General features: G+C 37.2%; 4 protein-coding genes across 5 annotated transcripts; 2 read left to right on the forward strand and 2 right to left on the reverse strand.

Annotated features, from left to right (window-relative positions):
• Positions 1–5,392: 5,392 nt before the first annotated feature.
• LOC111779365 (uncharacterized) lies at positions 5,393–6,176 on the reverse strand. Its single transcript, XM_087118895.1, has 3 exons — positions 6,017–6,176; positions 5,754–5,856; positions 5,393–5,667 (listed from the first exon to the last, which is right to left on the reverse strand). The coding sequence occupies exons 1-3, from the start codon at positions 6,021–6,023 to the stop codon at positions 5,571–5,573; spliced, it is 207 nt and encodes a 68-aa protein (XP_086975021.1). The 5' UTR covers positions 6,024–6,176; the 3' UTR covers positions 5,393–5,570.
• A 1,118-nt stretch (positions 6,177–7,294) lies between these two features.
• LOC111779098 (uncharacterized) lies at positions 7,295–9,580 on the forward strand. Its single transcript, XM_023659164.2, has 3 exons — positions 7,295–7,722; positions 7,904–7,937; positions 9,184–9,580. Exons 1-3 carry the CDS (start codon positions 7,326–7,328, stop codon positions 9,416–9,418), a joined length of 666 nt encoding a protein of 221 aa, XP_023514932.2. The 5' UTR covers positions 7,295–7,325; the 3' UTR covers positions 9,419–9,580.
• Positions 9,581–10,470: 890 nt separating this feature from the next.
• LOC111778366 (ER lumen protein-retaining receptor) lies at positions 10,471–13,680 on the forward strand. 2 transcript variants are annotated; one of them, XM_023658146.2, is made up of 7 exons: positions 10,471–10,582; positions 10,681–10,806; positions 12,060–12,325; positions 12,472–12,587; positions 13,127–13,200; positions 13,313–13,376; positions 13,478–13,680. In XM_023658146.2, the coding sequence occupies exons 2-7, from the start codon at positions 10,716–10,718 to the stop codon at positions 13,512–13,514; spliced, it is 648 nt and encodes a 215-aa protein (XP_023513914.1). In that variant the 5' UTR covers positions 10,471–10,582; positions 10,681–10,715; the 3' UTR covers positions 13,515–13,680. The 2 variants fall into 2 exon arrangements, with proteins under 2 accessions (XP_023513914.1, XP_023513912.1); XM_023658144.2 differs by having other exon boundaries at positions 10,482–10,806.
• Positions 13,681–13,892: 212 nt separating this feature from the next.
• LOC111778365 (elongation factor 1-alpha) lies at positions 13,893–16,784 on the reverse strand. The gene is made up of 3 exons (XM_023658143.2): positions 16,630–16,784; positions 15,519–16,000; positions 13,893–15,036 (listed from the first exon to the last, which is right to left on the reverse strand). Exons 2-3 carry the CDS (start codon positions 15,978–15,980, stop codon positions 14,155–14,157), a joined length of 1,344 nt encoding a protein of 447 aa, XP_023513911.1. The 5' UTR covers positions 15,981–16,000; positions 16,630–16,784; the 3' UTR covers positions 13,893–14,154.
• Positions 16,785–17,035: the final 251 nt, after the last annotated feature.

Raw genomic sequence — 17,035 nt, forward strand, 5'->3', positions numbered from 1 at the left:
CTTGGAGCAATTTTATGTTGGTTGACCTCCTAGAAATTTTATTAAGAAACATGAGTGATGACAAAGTATACTGAAAGAACTCGTGTTGGTCTATGGGAATAGTGTTCACAGTTAGAAGTGAGAAGTAAGTATCGTGGCCATGTTGCAAGAGATGCAGGAGAATGTCGGGGCGAATTGGTCTGTGGAGAAAGTCTTCACTCTTAGAAGCGAGAAGTAAGTAATGCGGGCATATCACAAGAGATGCAGGAGAATGTCGGGACTATCAGGTGTGGAATCCAAATTCTAAATTCTGGGTATGCATCGTTACACAAACAATTATCTTCTCAATATACATTTGAGTAATCCCGGGAGCTAATCTATCGAAAAACCACGCACAAACATTTGTACGAGGGTTAAAATCATAGGACATTTCAAATTAAAGGCAAGAAAAGAAGAGCACAAAACAAAAACAAGATGAAAAGTAAGAGTAAAAAGAGATGTAAGTGCTATCACAAGGAATAGAATCCATCTTTAGAATCTTTACATTATCTATGAATCCAAATTAAAACATTTCCACACACTCATATTGTCGTTTTTAGCTCAAAAAACCAAACTTTTTTTACATTTTCAAACATCTAAAGTGACAATCTTTTTCCAAAAAGAATCTTATTTCTTCCAAAATGTCCCAAAACAGCATCTGGGTAAGCCTCAAAACATGACAAAGAAGAGGTACAAAGTGATATATATATATATATGTATAGCAAATTCCATTGAAATTAGACTTGAGAAAGCAGCAAAAGGGCAAGAATTTGAAGATAAATTAGAAAAGCTTATCCCTTTGCTTTGAAAACAAATGAAAGCTCGTGGATTCCAATAACCTATAGCTAACCAAACCCATCATGACTTCCACTCCCACCTAACTAACAAGCAAAGGATATCAAGGTGGAAACAATTCAAAAAGGTTCTCCTTTTTTTACGGAGAGTTCAATATATTTTAATTTATTATGGTTTCGATCCTTTCTTTGAGTGTTCGAGTTAGTTTACGGGCGTTTCAACTTCTCATGGAACAATTATTTGACCCTACTACACATTTTTATTATGTTTACGTACATTTTGTTTTAAAATTGTGTCGAGATATACTGAAAGTACACATCAAATTTGTGTCCACTAACTATTAAGAGACAATTATACGTTCAGTGAATAGTTTTTTTCGAGTATGAACCCAGAATATGTATACATGGAATGAATTTTTAAAATGAATATTTTTATATAATATGATAATTTAGAAGCTAAAAGTTAAAAAGTTGAAAGGGGTAGTGATTAGAATATATATATAAAAAAAAAGGGAAGAAAAGTTGAGGGTTTAATTAAATGAATGTTAAGTTGTTGTGATTAATTAGGTTTAATGGGGATCGGAGAAGAACCGCCTTTATTTGGTCAATAATTTATATTTTTTCAATCCATGTGGCCCGCTCAATATACATATGATGGTTCTAGTATTTTTCTGCAACAGGGTCACGTTACCTATTTCTTGCTTATCCCCATAGGTCAACACATTCTCATTCCCGTGCATTTCAAGAAAATTCTTAAGAGACCACCCAACATAAAATTGCTCCAAAACCATAAAGTTTTTACGATTGAGCCACCAAACAAAAAGGTGTACATTGTTAGTATATGTAAGTAACTTTCATTTATTTTAAACATTTCTTGGTCATCCTATCCTCAAAATAACTCTTATTCAGATGTAGTCCCAACTCATGGTGTCACGAGCTTAAACTGTTACTAACCATTTTAAATATAAATATATGTATATATATATGATAATATAATGATTAGTTGTGTTTGTATGAGTTGTAAGCAAGAGATCTTAGGATAACTTCATTTATTAATATTTCAACCATTTTCTTTATCTAAATTGACAAAAACTATCATCATTTCATGTCTTCTTTCACTTTTTTTTTTTTTTTTAATGCATAAACAAATTATTAAACAACTCCCATAAATAAATTTTTAAATTTTGAATCTTAGTATCCTAAACTTTTGTCTTCTCGTTGATTAAATATTCATTTTTTTTAAAATAATTCAAACAGAAGTGCCTCTAACATGCTTATTTTTATTCATCTACGAAAACAATATCGATTATATTTATTGATATGACATAATATCAATAAATAACTTGAAATTTTTGGTAAGGTTAATAAAAATAAGAATGTAAGCTCAATCTTAAAGCATTCTTTTGATTGAAAAGCAAAAGACCAAACGGTTCGAACTAATGTTATTTTTAAATGCAATGATAATATGCTTCGATTTCTATGATTTTTTTTTTTCAATGACATCTCTGTCATTGAAAAAGACGTTCCATAAATAACAATAATAAAATAGATAAGAGCATATAGTGAAATTTGTAAGATATAAAAGACTATTAAAATTAAAGTATCGAGAGCAAAAATATGAAATATTACTATGACATGCATGTGTTACACCGATCTATAACTTCGACTGCTCTCCAACTTCCTTGATTTAATAGAAATCTAAATTATTTGATTTGACAAATGAATTCAAGATCTTGAACTAAATTCTCACTCAAGAGCCCCTCTAACCCCACCACCAACAGGACCAACCCAATAGGGTAATCAATGGGGAATCACAGGTGGTGTGGCGATTAGGAATACTCAAGTTTCGTATTCTCAGAATATTAAGTTCTTTAAAATTGGAGAACTTGTAAATCTAAGGACAAATAAATTGGAATTTGTCGGCTAGAGAGAGGTTTCCACACCCTTATAAAGAATGTTTCGTTCTCCTCCTCAATCGATGTGGGATCTCATAATCCACTCTCCCACGGGGCCCAACGTTCTTGCTAACACACTGCCTTGTGTACACCCCCCCTTCAAGGCTCAGCCTCCTCGCTGGCACATCACCCAGTGTCTGGCTCTGATATCATTTGTAACCACCCAAGCTCACCGCTAGCGATATTGTCCTCATTGGACTTTCCCTTTTTGAAAGGGAAAGCGGTGGGCTTGGACCGTTCCATGTTCCTTTCTCTTCTCAATCTCTCTATTTCTATACAAAATTATACCAATATCTCACAAATTCCCACAAACCAAACGATATTTCCTAAATTCATTTCAGGACTTGCCCTTTTCCTATGTCAGGAATATATTCTCTAAGGGCTTGCCACAAGCATCTCCTTCAGTCTAAGCAGATATTTTATCCAGACACTCACTTCTTAACTTCATAGCTGTCTGTTAAAGCTTGACACATGATGGTACAGTTTTTTAGATAACCACGCTCAAGAGTCAAGAGCATACAAAAAACAAGTGTGAACAAAGGAGTCTAAATCTAACTACAGAAAAAGGACCCTAGTCCAAAATAAAACAGTTTAAATTGACCCAACCACTGCCAATAATCATGACTAATAGAACTTTAGCCCATGAGCACATCCTAGAAGTTGCTACATAATAGCACATAAACCGTACATGGATGCATAATCATCCAAACATTGCATTTAAGCAGTGTTGGCAATGAGGACACTGACATAGGATTGAAAACACTAGTAGCCTATGATTTCACCCACCTTGACACTGTTAACAGTTTGGTACCGTTTCGGTTGGGAAAACTATTACGTCGTTCATTAGACAATGCTATCTCCTCCCATTCCCTTTTTAATTGGGTTACTACTAGCCAAAACTTGCTACATGCTACTTTCCCAGCACATCAGAAGCTGAAAGTAAGGGTAGGACTCTAATTCTACATTCCTTTCCTTCATAATGGCGTTTGAAAAACAATGATATAGACAAAGAATGAGAAGAAAGATTCGTGAGGAAACATCTGAAGCTGAAAGTAAAGGTAGGACTCTAATTCTACATTCCTTTCCTTCATAATGGTGTTTGAAAAACAAGGATATAGACAAAGAGTAAGAGGAAAGATTCGTGAGGAAAAATTATTGCAAAACAATTCCAAGATGAATGGAGACAAGGAGATAAAGTATGACTTTCAAACAGAACACCAGAAGGCTAGTATCTGTTAATGCTGTTATGTACATCTTTAGATGAATATCATTGTAAATGTAACTAGACTGCTTATTCAAGTAATCGTGGATGTTCTTGCCTAGCACCGTTCCCTAAGTTTTTTTCATAAGATTGAGGAAAAAGGGTTTTGGTTCCAAGTGGATAATCTATGTAAGGAATTGATTAAGATTGATGAATTTCTCTTTTCTTGTCCTTGGTAAACCTAAAGGCGAAGTTTGCTTCCAGGAACATTAGGTTGAGGATCCTTTATATCCATTCCTTCACCTTTTGGTTGTTAATATTTGTCCTTGGCAAGATTGTTTCCTAGGGTATAAGACGTAAAAGATATTCTATGGAGGAAAAGAAAGTGTTCATGCTACCCATCTTCACATTTCTAATGAGGCTATCTTCTTCAGCTTAATGGAGGATTGCCTTCTTTAACCTCAAACATATCTTACTGGTCTTTGAATTCATTTCAGGTTTTTAAACCAACACACAAAACTGTAACGTAGTTGGGAAAGTATGTGGTCAAGGTAAACTAGCCAGGTGGGCTTATTTGGTAGGGTGTGAGATCTCTTGCCTGCCTAAGTCTATATCTAGGCCTTCCATTCAGTCATAATCTGAGGACTGACATCTTATTTGTTCCAAGATTCAATGGGTTGAACAACATTTATTTACTCAGACAAGACATTTTTTTCTAGGTTTTTTTTGTTACAGGGGCACTCTTTTTGATCCAATGTTTCTTTGATGGGATTCTAATTTAGTTTCTTCATTTCTTTAGTATTTGATCCTCAATTTTCCATAAGTTGGAGCATATTATGAGAGGTTTTTTGTTGGCAAAGAGTACCTGAAGATGAATGGGGTGGTTCTCATTTGATTTAGTGGGAGGTCATTTCCAAAAAGATGTGAGTTGCAAGTTGAGCATAGGAATTTTATCACACAAGAATTTTGTACGTTTCGACCAATGAATTGTGAAGGGGTACCCCTTTAGAGGCTGAAACATTGTGGCAAAGGATTTTGGTCAGTAAGTATAAGCATAGGATTTAGAACCTGAAGTGTGGTAAAATGGCTAGTCATTTTGTCGGCTATATTCTGGACACACAGTTGGAAAGGAACAAGAGGGGAGGAGACGTGGGATCTGGCCCATTTCAGTGCCTCATCTCTAGGAGCCAACAACTAAATTATTAACAATAGAAATCTCCTTTTGTAATTTTGTCTTGTGTTAATGCAAAGGAACAGAAGGATTTATCATTCTAATGAAAATTGTAACTAAAGAAGTCAAATGATAGAACCATAAGATTTCATTTCTTTTGTTCATGAAGATCTGTTTTAGATCAGATCATAATTGAGAAACTTCTCATCTAGATCCAATCTCCAGGAAATCAAGCATTAACAACATAATCAGCTCAACACAACATATCAAGAGAGTTTTCTCCAATTAACGTTGACCGCATAATACATATCCATTCACATCATTTAGACATACAGAGGTTGTTTCTCCAATATCAAACAGTCTTAAGAAATCCACGAGATCTCAGCGTTCCAACAAGAACAAAGTTAAAAATCGACATAGTTCACGGCGATTTACTTTTTATTGCTACTTTTACCTCCGGACGAATTATCTCCCCCTGATGCCTGAGCCGCCTTCTTCGCCGCCTTCTCCTGTAGAGCCTTCGCATCCCTAACCATAAGAAGAAGAAAAATCAATCAATCAATCAATCAAATAAACACATAATAATGAAACTGGAAGAAATAAGATAAACGAACCTTTCACGGCGCTGCTCGTGGGTCAAACCATCATCCTTGGATTTGCCCTTGCCAGGGTTACGAGCCTGAGCCCTCTCTCGGTCCTTCTCCCTCTGATTTCCGCGTAGAGATCTGAGTCAAGGCAAACAAACTTGAAAGAAGAAAAATCTCCAAAATCAATTAATTGAAACACCTAAAAATCCTCAATTCGTAGAGATCCGAACTCAAAAAACAAGAAAACAGCATCAGAAAACGAGGAATTAAATAAAGATTGAGAAGGATATGAGTCATTTGTTGAAGTTGGAAGTGGCTGATAAAATTTATGAAACTGATAGAGATTGGCAGCCAGAGAAACTATCTCTACAATAGAGAGTCAACCGCGGGCATAGAAGAACAGAGGAACCCGAGATTATACAACGCCTATTTATATTTGGTTCAGAGAATATTTCGGCTAATCTTGTATTATTTATTTTTTTTTTTTTTTTACATAGAATTTAAATTTAAATAAATATTACAGTTTTATTTTAAACGTCACTAAATTCGAATGAAATTCAAATTTATGAGTTTCAATGAAATTTATTTAATGATCTTTCTTTCTTCTTTTTTTTTTTTTTTTTGTTGCACTTAAATTTCCTTTGAAATTAGTGCATATAAAAATAATTACTTTTGGTTAATTAGTTAGTAAATTTTGCAAAGTTGAATAATTACTTTTTGTTAATTAGTTAAAATTTTGACCGTAAAAGTCTTTTTACTATCTAACATTTTAAAACCATACAAAGGGATGAAAACGGTTTTTTTTTTCTTTTTCTTTTTTGTTTTATTTAAATTTTTCTTGACAACTATATTAGGTGTCTTACCTGAATATATGGTTGTCCGAGATACTCGGACGATAAAGTTGACTCATGGGTTGTGCTGGATAAGCCGTGTGAGTGACCACCAAATGTCAATAACATTCCAAAATTTGGGATGACATCATGAAATGTACGCCATGTTGTTGGGAATTAGATGAGATGCAATATTACATTCAAAGGACTTAGCTTAGAGTAGAGATGTCTACGGGGAAGCCTTCCACGTCCCCATCCCCAGCAATTTTCCATATTATTTTAGTGGGGATCGGGGCGTGGATTCTACAAAGAGAATTGACAAGGATTGGATTCCCTAGATGTCCGGGATGTCCCGATGAGATAAGCGACACGCGGGCCCGATCTCGATGGCATGATTGAACGAGTTGTGATGGCCGACGACATTTCGAGACTCGAGATGGCGTCAAGACATATGGAACATGTCGATGGGGATCGAGATGACAAGATGAGATGCGACGTTGCATTGAGAGACCTTGGACCGAACAGAGGTAAGGTCGAGCTGAATGACTTGGCTTGGTGTAGAGGCAAGTCGGATGTGTCGTAGACGATTGAAAATGCACGCGCAGATGGTGTGTAGGGTTAAACTAGCTTGGATTCTGCACAAACGATGTTTGATTGACGAAGACAAACCTCGCCAAAGGTCCGACAAAACCACAAAGACGAGGAGAAAAATATATATGAGACTTAATTCTCGGACATCTCTAAGGTAGACAACAACAATTGAAAAAGGATGAAAGTACAGTTGTCAGTGTCTTGTCTTTCCTCCAAGAAGACATTCTGTCCCGAACCCTTCTTTCTGCCCTCTTCCCCAATGGCCACGCTTTTTCTCTACCACTCCTTCCTCCTCCTTCTCATCGGAACCACCACCACCACCTCCGCCGTTTCCAGCGAGTATTGGTGCGTGGCTCGCAGCGACGTCAGCGACGAGGCGCTACAGACGGCGCTGAACTATGCCTGCGCCACCGGCGCCGATTGCACTCCTATTCTGCCGAACGGCCTATGCTTCCTCCCCAACACCATCCAGGCCCACGCCTCCTACGCCTTCAACAGCTTCTTCCAGCGCAAGGCCATGGCTCCTGGCTCCTGTAACTTCGCCGGCTCCGCCACCATCGCCCACTCCAACCCCAGTCCGTCCCCTTCTATTTCTTTTTTTTTTTTTTTTATGGAAATTAGATTTTTTTTTTAATTCTAACAAAAAAAAAATATATATATATATATATATATATATATATATAAAATAATGTTTATTTTGATTAATTTAAGGTTAAACTTTAGGTTTAATTATGTGACATTGTTTGTTTTGTGCAGGTTATGGATCTTGTGTTTATCCATCTTCAATCAGGTAATGCTAATTTTTTTTTCAATTTTTAAAATGAAATATTAGGTTTTATTTATTTATTTATATTATTATAATTTATTTAAAATATGCATTACAAAAACTACCCTTTATTTTATTCTAATTATTGCTGGAGATTTCTTCATGTTCAAGTAAATGGGTTTGGAGAATATTTTATTTTCTTTATTTTTAAATTTTAAACATTTCTTTAAAATATAATTAAAAAATAAAATTATAATGGAGGGTTTCATTATAAAAATCTTGAACTTAAATTAAAATTTTAGTGCCCCTAAATTTTAAAAAATGTATAATAATTCTTTTAATTTTTATAAATTTTAATATTGTTTAAATGATAAATGAAATTATAATTTTGAGTTTAATATTTTTTTTTTTTTACATAAAAAGTAGAATCCTAAAAAGAATATTAAATGGGGTCGAACATTTAATTTTTATTTAGATATAAAATTTAAAATTCAAAATTTAAAAATATATTAGATATTTTTTTTAAAACTAAATTAAAACGAATTCTTAATAATTTAAATAGGGTGAAATATATATATATATATATAATATTTTAAAAATCGAATATTTTATTTCTTGTCCAAAGTATTTTTAGTGGGCCTCATCTTAATTAGAGACGGTTGGATCAGTCACGCTGGGGCCCAGGTGGCGGTGAGATCCAACGGTTAGAATAGCATGGATTTACTTTTATAATTTTAAATTAGCTTTTTGACTAAAACGCTGCGTTTTGAGAATCTAGAAGGCTGGTCAAGAATAGTATTGACTTAAATTAAACTTGTCCGAGCAAAGTCTGAAAATAATTAAATAGAAAAAATATATATTTAAATTACAATTTTAGTTTTTTTTATCATTAAAAAAATATCTATTAATTTTTTAAAATTTTAATTTCACATAAAATAAAAGTTAGACCGTTTTTAATTTTATATTTAATTAATATTTATTTTATATTCGATCTAAAATTAAAAATTTAGAGTTTAATTAGACATTAATTTATGTTAATAAATATTCGATTTTTTAAATATTATTTTTTATTAAAAAAAAAAGAATAAGAATTATAGATTGAGTGATGTTGGGTTGTCCCTAAAGAATCAATTCTTTGATATCATCTTGTCGTAAGAACTTGTCCGACATTTCTTTTCAAATTTGTCTTATTCAAAGAAAACGTTCATCGAGAATAAGAATGAATCGATGTATTGAGTTGTTCTAAAGATCATTTATGATGATTTTCCAGTACTGCAGGAGGAGCAATCACACCGAGCCCTCCAGGAAACACTAGCCCGACAATAACAACACCAACCACAACCACCACCACGCCAAGCTTCAACAACGGTGGTACCGATGACACGAATGGACTAAACCCAGTATACAACCCGACATCTACCAACTCGAAAGCCTCTTCGAGTCTTACGACCTCTAAACTCTTGATCTTGATATTGTTGTCGATTGCTATCACACTCGCTTCGTAAACAATATGTAGAGCAATGTCTAACATTGAATTTATGGGAGACGGTTTACTCAATTTTGTTAGAAACTGGTGAGGCTTAAGAGATTGATCAAATGTATATTTTATTTGGACGTTATAGAGCCGGTTTAGCTAAGCCTTCACAAATCTCCCACTTTCTTTTAAACGGGGTTTTACGTGTTCAGTTAAACGATTCAATTTATACCTTATTAACATCGGATGTTTAGTTCTGTAACGGCCCAGATCTACCGCTAGCAGATATTGTCATCTTTGGGCTTCCCCTCAAGGCTTTAAAATGCGTACGCTAGAGGAAGGTTTTCACACCCTTATAAATGGCGATTTGTTCTCCTCCCCAACCAATGTGGGACATCACAATCCACCCCCTTCGGGGCCCAGCGTCCTCGCTAGCACTCATTCCTTTAATCGATGTGGGACCGTCACCAAATTCACCCCCCTTTGAGGCCCAGCGTCCTTACTGGCACATCGCCTTGTGTTTACCCCCTTCGGGGCCCAGCGTCCTCGCTGGCACTCCTTCATTTAATCGATGTGGGACCGCCACCAAATCCACCCCCCTTCAGGGCCCAGCGTCCTTACTGGCACATCGCCTCGTGTCTACCCCCCTTCGGAGAACAGCGAGAAGGCTGATACATCGTTCGATGTCTGGCTCTGATACCATTTGTAACGGTCCAGATCCACCGCTAGTAGATATTGTTCTCTTTGGGCTTCCCCTCAAGGGTTTAAAACGCGTCTACTAGAGGTAGGTTTCCACACCCTTGTAAAGGGCGATTTGTACTCCTCCCCAACCAACGTGGGACATCACAAGTTCTGAATCTATTTCATGGAAAACTACTCCAACAGAAGCTCGGTTTTATTTGAAAACTTGAAACTCGAACGAAAGTATAAGTTAAATATTTGTTCATATCGATATTAATTATTAGGTAAATGATCCAAAGACGAAGATGAATAAATGTGATGTTTTTTTGAAAATAAAATAGTAATTTAACCTTAAAAAATTAAAGATTTATCCACTAAATTTTTAGATAAATTCATTATTTTATAATGGTTTTATTCGATTTCATCTTCTAAACAGCAAAATATTGATACGACGGCCGGAAAACAGAGGCCTGAATCCGAATCGTATATGAAAAACGAGTGCAATTCTCTTCGGGTAAGTTTCATTTTAAAATACGAAGATTTCTGTATTTCTTTTTGTTTGATAATCAATTAGGGCTCGGGGAATTTGCGAGATCGATCTTCCGACGTCAGAATTTTCGTAGCGGGAAATTTAGAAGTTGAAGAAGATGAATATCTTCAGATTGGCTGGGGATATGACTCATTTGGCTAGCATTTTGGTTTTGCTCCTCAAAATTCATACTATCAAGTCTTGTGCAGGTTCGATTTCTTTCTCTGATTTTCTTTGTTGTTTGTTTAGTTTTAGCTTTTGGCATTGTTTTGCCGCTTGTGAACTTTGTGAACTCTGTCCTGAATTGTTGATTTCGTCGAATATGATGATTTGTTGATTCTCATTTCGTTGAATGAGGGTAGAATTTGACGAATGTTTCGTTTGGAGGGGGGTTTCGCTTTGGTTTGTTCTTGATTTTCCTCTTCTTTAGGTAATTTGATTCCAATTACAGAACGGTAAGTTAGGTCTCAATTTAAGCCTGATGTTTAACTGAAAGTCCAAGTATCTGAAACCTACCTATGTGATCACATCGATCGGAGAGGGTTACGAGTGTCAACGAGGACGCTAGGCCTCGAAGGGGGTGGATTGTAAGATCCTACATCGGTTGGAGAGGGGAACGAGTGTCAATGAGGACGCTAGGCACCGAAGGGGGTGGATTGTAAGACCCCATATTGGTTGGAGAGGAGAACGAGTGTCAACGAGGACGCTAGGCCCTGAAGGGGGTGGATTGTAAGATCGCACATCGGTTAGAGAGGGGAACGAGTGTCAACGAGGACGCTAGGCCCCGAAGGGGGTGGATTGTAAGATCGCACATCGGTTAGAGAGGGGAACGAGTGTCAACGAGGACGCTAGGCCCCGAAGGGGGTGGATTGTAAGATCCCACATTGGTTGAAGAAGGGAACGAGTGCCGGTCAGGACGCTGGGCCCCGAAGGGGAGTGGATTGTAAGATTTCACATCGGTTGGAGAGGGGAACAAGTGCCAGCGAGGAGGCTAGACCTCAAAGGGGGTGGATTGTAAGATCACACATCGGTTGGAGAGAGGAACGAGTGTTAGCGAGGACGCTGGCCCCGAAGGAGGGTGAATTGTAAGATCTCACATCAGTTGGAGAGGAGAACGAAGCATTCTTTATAAAAGTGTGGAAACCTCTCCCTAGCAGACGCGTTTTAAAAACCTTGAGGGAAAGTCCGGAAGGGAAAGTCCAAAGAGGACAAACGAATGTCGTAGGGTCAATCAAATAGTTATCCATGAGCTTAACGAAGATAAGAGTACGCTAGTTGGGACCCGAACGCATATTTGTAGGGAAAAAAAGGATTATAAATTTGTGAAATGTGGGTCACTTCGCTTTTGATTGTTTCATCATAAAACATGTCTTGGTGGTTCTATATGTTTGAACTCTCTTCTGACTGGAGCTGCCATGTCTACTAGCATTAACATGTCTGAATCTTTGTATTGATCCTGCAGGCATTTCTTTGAGGACTCAAGAACTTTACGCCCTGGTTTTCATTACCCGATATTTGGACATATTTGACGGATTTTCATCAATATACAATTCTATAATGAAATTAATATTCCTGGGGAGTTCTCTCTCCATTGTTTGGTACATGCGACAACACAAAGTCGTGCGTCGATCATACGACAAGGACCAGGACACATTTCGCAATCAATATATTGTGTTGCCTTGTCTACTGTTGGCACTGGTTTTTAATCATAAGTTTACGTTTAAAGAGGTACATATCTTATTCCTCTTGCATTGGATCATATCACAACTTAGAATGGAGTTCATCAGAGGAAGATGAGTTAGTGCAACACATTATAGATGTAGCTTTGCATCATTTTCTGCTGATGTTCTATGTTAATGAATGGAAATGGGTAGGTTATGTGGACGTTTTCTCTATTTCTCGAAGCTGTTGCCATTCTTCCTCAATTGGTGTTGCTACAAAGGACAAGGAATATCGACAACTTAACAGGACAATACGTCTTCCTTCTCGGGTAAAGCCTTCGCTCAATATCTTGTCATGTACATTACATTTTGATGCTAAATTGCATATGATATTGAGGGATTCGATGCCAGGATATTATGTTCCATTGAAGGTGCATTGTGTTTTTGTCTTTTACCTCGTGTTTCGAGACACGTTTAAGCTTAATGTCTAATTTATCTGCAGATTATGTTGTGAAAGTTCTCATACCAAATGAATGCTTAGTTTGAATTAGAGTCTTGTTCTTTCTCCTTCATACAAGCTTTTGTGTTGGCTTGGTCACTTTGTCAGGGTAAGCATCTAGATTTTTTAGGACGGTTTTTCGAAAGCTTTCTGATTTTGGTTGGTTGTTTATACCTCGATTTTTGTTTTCTTGACGAACTTTTCTGAATTCGATTCATCAAAAGTTAGTTGATCCATTTAAATCCATTCGAAGATACAAGTATTTGGTACGAGAGGCATTTGGATCAAAAGCTTGAATCCGTTCTCGTTTTCATTTAAACTTAAGCCTTTGAACATACATTCATCACGTCTATTTCCTGATCTTTTCAGCTCGTACCGTGCATTGTACATATTGAATTGGGTCTACCGCTACTTCACCGAGCCAAGATTCGTTCGTTGGACAAGTATGTCCCTCCCTCCCTCGCGCCCACACTCACACACCACAACACACACACAGGCAGTCATTACCAATGAACTGAATTAGCTACTAATGGTCAAACGAATTCGCTGTTGCAGCTTGGATAGCTGGTTTCGTGCAAACGTTGCTGTATGTGGATTTCTTCTACTACTATATCGTAAGGTAAATTCTACAACTTAATGATATGATGCTGAGTGTTGATGATATATATATATGTCCTCAATCCTTGGATGATTTGCTCCTTTTTAACTGATGTCTCTCAGCTGGAAGAACAACGTGAAGCTTGAGTTACCAGCTTAGCTTTAGAGTTGTGTATAAATAAAAGCTTTGGTAGAAGGGACGCAATAGTTAATGATCTGAGTTGAGTGCATATTTATGTTGCATTTGTTTTGCAAAATAGGGATTTTATTTAAATTAGAAAACTTAGCCCTATACAGTCATCTGCTTCCTTGGCTTTCGTTTTCAATCCTTTTGTACGTTCACTTTCTTCAAATAAAGTTCAGACCAAAACTACTACTTTGTGGGGAAAAACCCTAAGATGTTACCATAAACGATGCTATTAAACTGTGATCATAAAGAAATTTCACTTTATTTTTCAAAAAACAGCTAACCCTCGAATCTAAGCATCGCTAAAAAAAACCACTTAAATGTAGGGAAAAATAATAATAAAAATATGGATAAGGGAAATTGACTTGTAATTAAAAAGCTTTTAAACTCTCAACAGTATCCAACGATGTAAATGTCTAAAAATTAACAACACAAAACCAGACAGATAAAACTAAAAATAAATGAAAAACTGCTACGAGTCAAGAGCCGCTCTAACACAAAGTAAAAGCCACTCGCAACTAGCATCAACCCAAAAGTCTTTCTCATGTTTTGCAAACTAAAATGTTCTGTCTTCGACACAAAATGCAAGTTCGTTTCATTGTTGTTGGTTGGCTTATTTCTTCTTCACAGCGGACTTGGTCACCTTGGCTCCCGTTGGGTCCTTCTTCTCCACGCTCTTGATCACACCAACAGCAACAGTTTGACGCATGTCACGAACAGCAAAACGACCCAAAGGTGGGTATGAAGAGAAGGTCTCCACAACCATGGGCTTGGTGGGAATCATCTTAACCATACCAGCATCACCGTTCTTCAAGAACTTGGGCTCCTTCTCGAGTTCCTTACCAGATCGACGATCGATCTTGGTGAGGATCTCGGCGAACTTAACAGCAATGTGGGAGGTGTGGCAATCAAGGACTGGGGCATAACCATTACCGATTTGGCCAGGGTGGTTCATGATGATAACCTGAGATGTGAAGTTGGCAGCCTCCTTGGCAGGGTCATCCTTGGAGTTTGAGGCAACGAAACCACGCTTGAGATCCTTGACTGCAACGTTCTTCACGTTGAATCCAACATTGTCACCAGGCAAGGCCTCTGGGAGAGACTCGTGGTGCATTTCAACGGACTTAACTTCAGTGGTCAGTCCAGTTGGTCCGAAGGTGACAACCATACCAGGCTTGAGGACACCAGTCTCAACACGACCGACAGGGACAGTTCCAATACCACCAATCTTGTAAACGTCCTGAAGTGGGAGACGGAGGGGCTTGTCTGAGGGCCTCTTGGGCTCCTGGATCAAGTCAAGAGCCTCAAGAAGTGTTGGTCCCTTGTACCAGTCAAGGTTGGTGGACCTCTCAATCATGTTGTCACCCTCGAAACCAGAGATGGGCACGAAGGGGATTTTGTCTGGATTGTATCCAACCTTCTTGAGGTAAGACGACACTTCCTTCACGATTTCATCATACCTTGCCTTTGAGTATTTGGGGGTGGTGGCATCCATCTACAGGGACAAACGATAAAGGAAAATAGAGTTAGGAAATTCCATTTGCATTGACTAATTGACAATAATTGAATAGCCATCTACCCTAGAAGGATGAACAATAAGCAATATACAATTAAGACTGCAGATGACATACAGAGTTGCAAATTGACATAAAGAGAGTCATATGTGGATATGATACACCCTTCGATTATTTGAAAAGAACAAACCAGATTAGGGTCTGAAGCAAACACCCAATGGTCATTCTCTCCTCAGGAAAGCAGAACTTCCTGTATACAATAGTGGACACACATCTTACCAGCCACATTGTATCTTCACTACGACTGATCCACATTCAGATAATATTATATACATTATGGGTTGAGCATTTATTGTTCCACAAGTTGATTAATCAATTTACGCTAGCAACTATAAAGTGCAGATAAGAAATTGAACCATGTAAAATAAAAACGAAATACAAAAAAACACGAGTAAGTAACAACCTTGTTACAGCAGCAGATCATTTGCTTGACACCAAGGGTGAAAGCAAGGAGAGCGTGCTCACGGGTCTGACCATCCTTGGAAATACCAGCTTCAAAACCACCAGTGGTCGAGTCAATGATGAGGACGGCACAATCAGCCTGTGAGGTTCCAGTAATCATGTTCTTGATAAAGTCACGATGTCCGGGAGCATCAATGACTGTGCAGTAATACTTGGTGGTCTCAAACTTCCACAGAGCAATGTCAATGGTAATACCACGTTCACGCTCTGCCTTAAGTTTGTCGAGCACCCAAGCATACTTGAATGACCTTTTGTTCATCTCAGCAGCTTCCTTCTCGAACCTCTCGATCACACGCTTGTCAATTCCTCCAAGCTTGTAGATAAGGTGACCAGTGGTGGTCGACTTACCAGAGTCGACATGACCAATGACCACGATGTTGATGTGAATCTTTTCCTTACCCATCTGATACTAATCAAATGGAACTGCAAAATATACAAAGAAAATAAGTACAATTCCTACCGATCTACAAACATACAACATAACCAGAGGGTTTTAAAGAACACAGATTAAATAAACAATGTTCATAAATATCATGTACAAACTCCATCCAAGAAAGGAATCATGAAAGATAAATCTCCAAAAGCCCTAAAGCTAAGCATATAAATTTATGCACCAGAGTACACAAGAACAGCCAAGCCCTGTAAACAACAAAAGTACTCTACAAAATATGAAAAGAAGCGAAAAGATTCCGAATACCCAATGAAACAACAAACTTAACATCTGATTTCGCGGTACTAGCTAACATCTATGAACAGATACAAATCAGAACAAAAACTAGGCATGCTACAATAATTCAACGACCGCCAGACACCGTCCAAGTTAGCAATAAACAAATCAACTCAATGCTATATCAAGATCCAAAAAGAGCGAAAGATTTCTCTATAAAACTCATAGATCTAAGACAAATCAGCCAAACAAGCATACTAAACCTAATCGAGGAACAGAAATGACATACTGAAGACTTAAATCGCATAGAAATTCAAAGAAAATCATACAAGTGCTATGAACATGAAGCATAATCAACGAAAAACATGGAGAAAGAAATGCTTACCCACAAGAATTTGAGGAGAAATCAGAAGAAAGAAGCAGCCTAAATCTTACGCAGGAGCAAGCAGCGAGGAATAAGCGAAGAGATTTATTACATATTTATAGCCGCTATGTGCGTCTAGGGTTTCTATGAGACCGTCGTGCCGCTTCTATAGTAATTTACAAATTTACCCCTTCATTTCTATGCATAATTACGATAATAGCCCTTTCTTCCCTTGCCCTAATTCCTCTTGCCGCCTCACCCTAAGATCGAGAAGACGCTGCCACCGTTTTTTATCTTTCAATTTTTTCCCCTTTTATGAAAATTACGAATTTGGTTGTATTAAACTTAAATTTTAATTTTACAATTTTAAAGATTAAAAAAAAAAACGTGAATTAAAATTTTTTATTTTTAATTCTTCATTTTATCA

This window comes from Cucurbita pepo, chromosome 17 (genome assembly GCF_057944985.1).
Source record: "Cucurbita pepo subsp. pepo isolate OVF chromosome 17, ASM5794498v1, whole genome shotgun sequence".
NCBI lineage: Eukaryota > Viridiplantae > Streptophyta > Magnoliopsida > Cucurbitales > Cucurbitaceae > Cucurbita > Cucurbita pepo.

Coding starts and splice junctions, on each gene's coding strand:
- LOC111779365 (XM_087118895.1), bottom strand. Junction 5,668..5,753: donor CACGAGCAGCGCCGTGAAAG/GTTCGTTTATCT, acceptor TCTTATGGTTAG/GGATGCGAAGGCTCTACAGG.
- LOC111778366 (XM_023658146.2), top strand. CDS start 10,716: ATGAATATCTTCAGATTGGCTGGGGATATGACTCATTTGGCTAGCATT. Junction 12,326..12,471: donor ATAAGTTTACGTTTAAAGAG/GTACATATCTTA, acceptor GGAAATGGGTAG/GTTATGTGGACGTTTTCTCT. Junction 13,201..13,312: donor AAGATTCGTTCGTTGGACAA/GTATGTCCCTCC, acceptor TCGCTGTTGCAG/CTTGGATAGCTGGTTTCGTG.
- LOC111779098 (XM_023659164.2), top strand. CDS start 7,326: ATGAAAGTACAGTTGTCAGTGTCTTGTCTTTCCTCCAAGAAGACATTC. Junction 7,723..7,903: donor CATCGCCCACTCCAACCCCA/GTCCGTCCCCTT, acceptor TGTTTTGTGCAG/GTTATGGATCTTGTGTTTAT. Junction 7,938..9,183: donor GTTTATCCATCTTCAATCAG/GTAATGCTAATT, acceptor ATGATTTTCCAG/TACTGCAGGAGGAGCAATCA.
- LOC111778365 (XM_023658143.2), bottom strand. CDS start 15,980: ATGGGTAAGGAAAAGATTCACATCAACATCGTGGTCATTGGTCATGTC. Junction 15,037..15,518: donor TGATCTGCTGCTGTAACAAG/GTTGTTACTTAC, acceptor TTGTCCCTGTAG/ATGGATGCCACCACCCCCAA.